General features: G+C 45.8%; 1 protein-coding gene across 1 annotated transcript; it reads left to right on the forward strand.

The window, feature by feature from the left end:
• Nucleotides 1-329: 329 nt before the first annotated feature.
• LOC310871055 (uncharacterized protein) lies at nucleotides 330-8,598 on the forward strand. The gene is made up of 3 exons (XM_083782506.1): nucleotides 330-646; nucleotides 4,111-4,358; nucleotides 8,018-8,598. Exons 1-3 carry the CDS (start codon nucleotides 629-631, stop codon nucleotides 8,190-8,192), a joined length of 441 nt encoding a protein of 146 aa, XP_083638632.1. The 5' UTR covers nucleotides 330-628; the 3' UTR covers nucleotides 8,193-8,598.
• The last annotated feature ends 458 nt before the right edge of the window (nucleotides 8,599-9,056 follow it).

Raw genomic sequence — 9,056 nt, forward strand, 5'->3', positions numbered from 1 at the left:
GTCTAAACAGATGCCTTTGTTATTTTTTGCATGTGTGCGTGCATAGGTGTGTCTGGATTAAGCCCTATTTTGGGTGAGAGGGCGGCGGGGGGAAAAACGTTGGTCACCGCCGTCCGTTCATCCGTCCGTCCACAGCACCCAGCAACAGGGCTGCTCCTGACGGTTCCCCCCCTCTCTCTCTCTCTCTCTCTCTCTCTCTCTCTCTCTCTCTCTCTCTCTGGTGGCTGATTGTTATTGGTGAGGCTTCCCCCCTGCCCCCCCCCCCAGGGGGGAGGGTGTCAGTGGTTATATAAAGGAAGGGCCATGCTGAGGGGGCACATAGTAAACATTCACGTTTCACTAGCCAAGAACTGAGAGGACTTTTTATACCTCACAGAGTAGACAACTGAGACTTCTACTCCACTGAAAGCAGACCTCACAGAGTAGACAACTGAGACTTCTACTCCACTGAAAGCAGACCTCACAGAGTAGACAACTGAGACTTCTACTCCACTGAAAGCAGACCTCACAGAGTAGACAACTGAGACTTAAACTCCACTGAAAGCAGACCTCACAGTGTAGACAACTGAGTCTTAAACTCCACTGAAAGCAGACCTCACAGAGTAGACAACTGTCCCAACAAACAAACATGACTACCTTCGTCTCGGTGAGTTTTTCCATCATATTTTTATGCTCTTTGAATACTTGTATTAGTCAGAAATATGAACGGCACGTGGTACGTTAATAATGCAGTAGCCCATTACTAAGACCTGAGGTTGATTCTACGAATGCCTTCTAAAATCTGTGGTTCTTCTCACACTTAATCAAAAATAAAAGATTAATCAAAAATAGCAGATGTACAAGCTCGCGGAACGAGCCGTTTGAGTATACTTTGCATATATTTTAATGCCAATACTTTCGTACTTTACTGTAAAAGTGTGAATGCAGGCCTTTCAGTGTGTGTGTGTGTGTGCATGCACGTGCACCAACTGGCAACAGCTTGTTCTGTAGTTTGTTGTCCAAGTCCAGGTGGCTTCAGTTTAATTGTGTGTTTGTTTCTTTCAGCACCTATTGATTATTGATTGACTGTATTGATCTGGCCATATGACGGCACGTGTCGTTGGCTCACTGTGACCCAGTTGTCATTGTTTGTTGATCATTTCTCACTTTGTCATCAGACGATGAGGTCCTTGGGATGCCAGGTGTCTTTGTCTGGAATCAGGACAATGCAACTAAATTAACATGCATGCATATTATTATTATTATTATATTACGTCATTCAGGTTTCAAATTCAAAAGTAGCAGCACCAGACAGAGACAATATGCTCTTAACCCATTTTGACCTGAGATCAGATTAAAGAAATGTCTTCTGCATCCTGACAGTTTTCTGAAAAAGCTATGTTTCTATGTCAGTGGTTCTTCGATTTTTCAAAAATAGCAGATATACAAGCTCGTAGCTTGTAGATATGCTATTTTTCAATAGCTAAAGCATAACATAATGACAAGCGGGTTCCCCCCCAAAACCGGTTCCTATAAGCTTTCACTCGTTGTGTGTTTGGCAGGTTTTAAACATGCAATGTATCGTCCAGTTGTTTTCGTTTCCAACCCGGGCATCATGTCGTCATAGGCAACACAAATCTTGCCTCAAAGAATTCAGGAATTATAAAAGAAAATGGCACTCTACACGCTCATAAGATGTCGCACATTGCTTATAAAGAGCTTGTAGATTGGCTATGTTTTGCTACGCGCGTTTTTGAAAATGTTTGAAAATATAAAATGGGTGCCTACAAAAAAAAGACTTGTTTTGTCAGCTGGTGCATGAAAGTAAAATGCTAAAATTATCCGTAGCTGACAAAACCGTCAACGTATTTATGTTATGCCATCCAGATACTTGTGACGATGTCTTTGGCAATTCCTGCTGATGGCTACATGTCGAAGATAGGATCAACATGGCTTTACCCGTCATTCCCTCTCTGTCCCACCTCGATCTTAAGCAAGAAGCAAGAGGCTTTGTGAGGTCATTTTCACACTGAAAATGAGGGAAAAGGTTGCTCCAAAGAGCCTCCAGAACTCTCCACCTCTGCTGAGAGAGAGGAATAGATTACATCCTGCACTGAAGGGAGTTAAAGCAGGATCAACAGATCTCTTTATCAATCTGTTCTCCCTGTGGAGCTCATTAGATCTGCTACTTTGGTTACTTTGGTGTGACGCTGTAGTAGGGTGTTCAAATATGGTGATAAAAGTTTTATACCCGACAGCAACACATTTCTACTTTTTGAATACTTTCAGAAGCAAGTACTCCAGGAGTGTCTACTCTATGACTCAAGTACTGTGGTTGAGTAGTGAGACAGACAGAGCACTGAGGGTATTGGTCAACCTTTGAGAGACAGGCCTGACCTCTCATGCGAGGCCTTTGCGTCATCCTGCGTCACCCAGGGCATAAGAGACCGGCTCATTTCAGACCCTCTCTGCCCCGCCACGCCGCGGGGGGCCACAGCCCAGCCCTCGTCCCAGGGGCCACGCCGCGGGGGGCCACAGCCCAGCCCTCGTCCCAGGGGCCACGCCGCGGGGGGCCACAGCCCAGCCCTCGTCCCAGGGGCCACAGCCCAGCCCTCGTCCCAGGGGCCACGCCGCGGGGGGCCACAGCCCAGCCCTCGTCCCGTACGACGCCATGTTGTCTTCGCGTCTCGTCCTCTTTAGACAGTCCTTGGCTGGGACCTGGTGGTGGTGTTGCATGCTGGGACCTGGTGGTGGTGTTGCATGCTGGGACCTGGTGGTGGTGTTGCATGCTGGGACCTGGTGGTGGTGTTGCATGCTGGGACCTGGTGGCGTTGCATGCTGGGACCTGGTGGTGTTGCATGTCAGGAATGATAAACGGAAATACTCGGAATGGCATAAAGGCTTAGTAGTGATCGCTGCTTCCGCTGACCGATGTGTTTCGGTGAAGTGCTTTGGATACTCCTGTCTTAACACTTTGACTGCCGAGACCAGTCGCAACGTGTCATGTGCCATGACAAATGCACTGCTGTGCTATTTGTAATTCTTAGTTGTTGTTGTTTTGTCTCGACTATTCTTAGTCATTTCTTGATTATTTTACGTTTTTGTGTGTGTATTTGTGCATTGCTATATACTGTATATTATCGTCTCTGCCTTGTGGAAACCTCATTATGTCAAAAACTCTCACTTTTCGGAATCCAAATTCAAAAGTAGCAGATCTACAAGCTCGAAACGTGTCGCTCTAAGCCGCATTTCGAGCTTGTGCATCTGCTATTTTAGTTGCTTTTGAGTGAAGCCGTAGTGTGATCAAGTAGGATGTTAATTTACGTACAAGTTTGAACGTAGAGATGAGAAGTTTCTGCCCAACAGTGTTGTATTGTTACATAATTATTATGTAACAATATAAATATTGATCCTGTTTAAGTGACACTTAACCACTTAAGCCCCATTTGTCCTACGACACATAGTGAAAATATCCCGTAGCGTATCCCATAGCCTTGTAGATATGCTATTTTTGCTATTTTCTTCAACTGTTTTTTTCAACATTTGTAAAGGTTTGGATAGTTTTCGCCTACAGTAACATGCCCATACTACACAAATCAACGAAGCCAGATGGAACGTAGTTAGCTTACGACAAAGACATCAGAAACAGTGAGAAATGATCAACAAACAATGACAAAACTCGGTCACACAGTGTGCCAACGACGTCAAATGGTCAGATCAATACAGTCAATCAATATTCAATAGGTGCTTTATTGTCATCGTACTCGAAATGAGAAGAAAAAAATCACACCCGAGTGGTGCAACTCCCCTCTCCCCCCTCCTCTCCTCTCCTCTCTCTCTCATTAGCAGGCAACAGTGCAGCACTAATACTATCTCTCTCTCTCTCTCTGTTTCTGGCAAACAGCGCCCCTGCTGGTACTCAGTCATACTCGTGCTCATTAATACATACATACATACATACATAGATACATAGGTGAACACGGACCTTGCTGGTTGTAGGAGTGGTTGCACCACTCAAATAAACAAAGAAAAGAAACCCCCAGGCATCTTCCCAAGTAGGCCACTCAGTATTCCTGACCGTGTCTGTTCTGTCGTCTCTCCCCCCCCCCCCCTCCACCCCCCCTCCCCCAGATGGCCACGTGTCACACGTGCAACACCACCAGCCGCTACAGCGGGGGGGCGAACCGGGACTACGCCTCTCCGTTCTCCAGGAACCAGAGCAGCACGCCGGGAGGAGGAGGCGGGAGCAGCGCCGCACGCCACCGCCAGAAGACCCCACAGACGGCGGCCGGCAGGGTCACCTCCACCACCTCCACCACCTCCTCCTCCTCCACGCCCAAGTCTCTATGCAAGGACAAGACCCCTACTCGCACGCCCAGGTTTGAGCTGGTTTGAATTGAAAAGCCATTTAAAAGCCATTTTGACCTGAGATCAGATTCTACAAATGTCTTCTACATCCTGACAGTTTTCTGAAAAAGCTATGTTTCTATGTCAGTCGTTCTTCGAATTTTCAAAAATGACAAGCTCATAGCGCGCCACAGAGTGGTAGATCTGCTATTTTTCAATAGCTAAATTATAACATAATGTTTAAAACACCAAAATGGGTTAAACCCCATTTAGACCTGAGGACGATTCCAAAGGTTTTCTGAAAAGCCCTAATGTTTCTATCTCAGTGGTGCTCAACCTTTTTCATGTCAAGGACCTCCACAATTATATTATGTAATTGGCCGCCGACCCCCCATCTGAAAATATGTTGTTCCAGGGATCCTCCCAGAAGCAAAAATGTGAGTTAAAAAGCTCTGAAAGAATATATATTCAAATATTTGCACCACATTTTCACGATAAAAAAAATAGCAGATCTACAAGCTCTATTTTTCAATGGCTAAAGTATAACATAAACCTTAAAACACCAAAAGGGGTTCCTGTCCAGAATGGGTTAAAACCGCGAAAGCATCTGATTTTTTTTTTAATTTAGCTATAAATATATATATATATATATATATATATAGTTACATGTTTTACATTTTTTCCAAAACTCTTAGGATGTAGAACAGTGGTTCTCGGAAATTGCAGATCTACAAGCTCACAGCGCGGTATGAAGTGCATCCGCTATTCTTTTAACATTTTTTTAAAAATCTTGTGCTAGGAAATCTGCTATTTTCACTATAGAAAATAATAACTGAATTAGATTTATTTGGGGGGGAAATGACTAGACTTTACTAGCCTAGAGAGAGCAATGCACTGATGTGATATTAAAAAGAATATGCACTTTGTAATTTCTACTTTGAGTAATGTTTTAAAAGCAAGTACTCCATTACTTTAGCTCAAATACAAATTTGACGGAGCAGTTTTCACTTGCTTGAGTGATATATATGTTTTTAATTATAATTTTTATCCCATGATTTTGCAACCCAGTTCTTTCACCCAGTGCCAATTATCTAATGTGATCCTGGGCGCTACACTTCCTCTGCCAACCTGGGGGGGCAGCGGACTGACCTCATGCCTCCTTCTATGCATGAGGAGTCCCAAGCTGCTTCTTTTCACCTGACAGGGGGGAGTTTCCCTGGTTGGACGTAGCGCGTGGAAGGAACACGTTATTCCGACCAGTTCCTTTCCCCTCCATCAGGCGACCCAGCTGGCCAGGGGGAGGTAGTTTTAGAGACCAGGATTACTGTTTTTGTGAGGGTACCTACCTACCCCAGGGGACACAGGGAAAACATGCTTGAGTGATATTTGACCAGGAGTATTTATCGTCGTCTGGGTGCAAACATCACGTCCAAAAGTGTTTGAAAAATCATCTCTTGATTGGTCCGAACCTAAATACATAATTTGGAGGGAGGGGGGGGGGGGGGGGGTCCTTGGGCATGAACAAGTTTGAGAACTACTGATTTAGAAGGCATTTGAGGTCTCCGTGGGTTAAGCTCACTATAATGACCAAGGCTGGGTTTCAGTAAATGAAGCTGCTGTCACTGTCTGGGGCGTCAGAGAGCCAGCGGGAGACCATCATATCCGTAACAGCTTGGCATATACACACATTGCTGGGTTTCTATTTACGGCTGTCACTGTTATGAAATATTGGTCAACGTTTCTGAAATGATTCTGACTGATTTAATAGTGTTCTTTTGGCATTGAACATCGAGAACATTTCTGTTTAGCCGTTTAGGCTTATATATAAACATGATTTTATGGATCGATACAGAGTGATATACATAGTCTAGCCATAAATTGTCCAAAATGCGTACACCATGTTGAAAGTGGTTATAAGAGAGTATGTCCAACAAATTGAATAATTCTGACACTTTGATTATCTCAAATAATTTACATTTTATATTCTATTTGCCATGATGCCCATAGGGGCAGGAGGCTTTAGCGCCAGTTTCTGTAGCGTCACACAGCTTTATGTCCAAGCACACCCTCTGAACATGATGTACAAGTACACCCTCTGAACATGATGTACAAGTACACCCTCTGAACATGATGTACAAGTACACCCTCTGAACATGATGTACAAGTACACCCCCTGGACATGATTTACAAGTACGCCCCCTGAACATGATGTACAAGTACACCCTCTGGACATGATGTACAAGTACACCCTCTGAACATGATGTACAAGTACACCCTCTGAACATGATGTACAAGTACACCCCCTGGACATGATGTACAAGTACACCCCCTGGACATGATTTACAAGTACGCCCCCTGAACATGATGTACAAGTACACCCTCTGGACATGATGTACAAGTACACCCCCTGGACATGATTTACAAGTACACCCTCTGGACATGATGTACAAGTACACCCCCTGGACATGATGTACAAGTACACCCCCTGAACATGATGTACAAGTACACCCTTGGACATCATTCTAGTATGTCACAGAAACCTAACCCCAATCCAGCCCTTAATGCTGAGTTGGCCCCATTTTTATAGTCTTTGGTATGTTCCCGGCCCGGGAATCGAACCCCGACCTCCAAATCCCAGGGCTGACACTCTAACCGCGAGGCCACTGAGCTGGAGATTATTATGTAGCTGTGTGACAGGCCCTACTAGTCGGAGCCAAACGATAGGCGTGTCTCCGTATAACAGCTTGGCACACAAACTGCTGGGTTTCTATTTATTCTTGCGTCACGCGGTCCTTTCGTTACGTGTACGTGTACGTGTTGGTATTCGTGCTTGCCGTATCGCTTTCCTCGTTTACCTCAGCCTATCTGCTCTAACCAATGCACGCTCTCACACCCGGAGAGGCGCGGTCGGTCGTCATTGGACATGTTGTCGGTCGGAAATTTTTTTCTACCAAGCAGCAGAATATCAAATTACTGTACTTTCCCGAACTCCATCTCGTTCCCCGCCGTTCCTCCTCCCCTCCTGAAGTTCTCGGTCACCACGACGGCTGATTTCATTTGGATTTCATAGACGCCAGCGTGTCTTCCATGGAACTACCAGACCAGTGGCCTTGTGGTTAGAGAGTGTCCGCCCTGAAACTGGGAGGTCGGGGTTCGATCCCCGGCCGACTGGGTCATATACCAAAGACTGTAAAAATGGGACCCAATGCCTCCCTGCTTGGCACTCAGCATCAAAGGGTTGGATTGGGGGGGGGGGGGGGTCAAATCAAATCTACTAATCAAATGATTCCCGAGCGCGGCACGGCTGCAGCTCACCGCTCCAAGAGATGGGTCAAATGCGGAGAAAGAATGTCACTGCGGTAACCCATTTTGGGGCGGGAACCCCTTTTGGTGTTAGCATCATGTTATGCTTTAGCTATAAAAAGATTTGCAGATCTACAAGCTCATAGCGCGCCACCGAGTGGCGTGCTACGAGCTTGTAGGTCTGCTATTTTTGAAAAAAAATCGAAGAACGACTGACATAGAAACATAGCTTTTTCAGAAAACTGTCATTTTCAAACAGACATTTTTTTAGAATCTGATCTCAGGCCTGAATGGGTTTTAACGTGTGACAAATCGTATGACTTTTTTTTTTAAACTTTTGTGTAGTCAACGAAATGAACACTGTGTCTCTCTCTCTCTCTCTCTGCAGGGCCTCCACCTCTTCCTCCTCCAGCACCCCGGCCTCGGCCTCCTCCTCGTCATCGTCTTCGTCGTCCAAGGTGAAGAGGTGGGTGGTCCAGCGCCTCAGCAAGATCCTGGTCCGAGAGGACGACCCGGGGCAGAAGAAGAAGAGCAGCCTGAAGGACTTCCTGTGCTCGCTCTGAGGAGCGCTCTGAGCTGGAGCCTCTGCTTCCTGCACTGGAGGAGGCACAAAATACACCTCCTCATGCAACACAATGTTTTCTTTGTCAAACCCATTTTGGGCGGGAACCCCTTTTGGTGTTTAGCATCATGTTATGCTTTAGCTATTGAAAAATAGCATATCTACAAGCTCATGGCGCGCTACGAGCTTGTAGGTCTGCTATTTTTGAAAAATCGAAGAACGAGAAACATAGCTTTTTCAGAAAACTGTCATTTTCAAACAGACATTTTTTAGAATCTGATCTCAGGTCAGAATGGGTTAAACCCACCCCACGCTGTGACCCCGGGTTCAACACCAATCTGATCTCCTGAGCACGAACTCAGGAGATCAATGAGGGTTCTTCCTAAGCAGGTGTGGATAGGGGAGGGGGGGGGGGCATGCTGTCAGGCTGTGTTTGGTTGGAATGGCCCTCCTGGAAGCCCTGGCACAGCAGTACGGGGGGAGGGGGGGAAGGGGGGGTTACAGCGGAACTTGAGAGTCAGCGCCTTGTGTTGTTGAAGCCTGTCCTGCTTTTATTGAATAGTGCAGGGGGTCCTAAACGTTCTTCAGACTATTAAAGGACACCTCTTTCGCTGAGAGCCCGATGAAGCAGGGACCCCCCCCACCACCCCAACCCCTCCCCCACTTTATTGTATATAATTGCGTCGCAGATTAAACTTTTTCATAGACTGTTTCATAGACTTGTTTGACAGACAGTGTTGTGTAAATTATTGTCTTTGTTTGTGTTTATTACTCACTATCTTTTCTATGTTGGATTTAGCTTAAACCTGTGATACTTGGTTAACGGCGACAGTTGGCTCTGTGGTCTTGTCGGCTAATGTTCCCC

This window comes from Protomyctophum parallelum (genome assembly GCF_964188405.1).
Source record: "Protomyctophum parallelum genome assembly, chromosome: 1".
NCBI classification, from domain to species: domain Eukaryota; kingdom Metazoa; phylum Chordata; class Actinopteri; order Myctophiformes; family Myctophidae; genus Protomyctophum; species Protomyctophum parallelum.

Excerpts from the sequence above, each read along its gene's own strand:
- LOC310871055 (XM_083782506.1), top strand. Across the intron at positions 4,359-8,017 it reads ACCCCTACTCGCACGCCCAG|GGCCTCCACCTCTTCCTCCT; the intron begins GTTTGAGCTGGT and ends CTCTCTCTGCAG.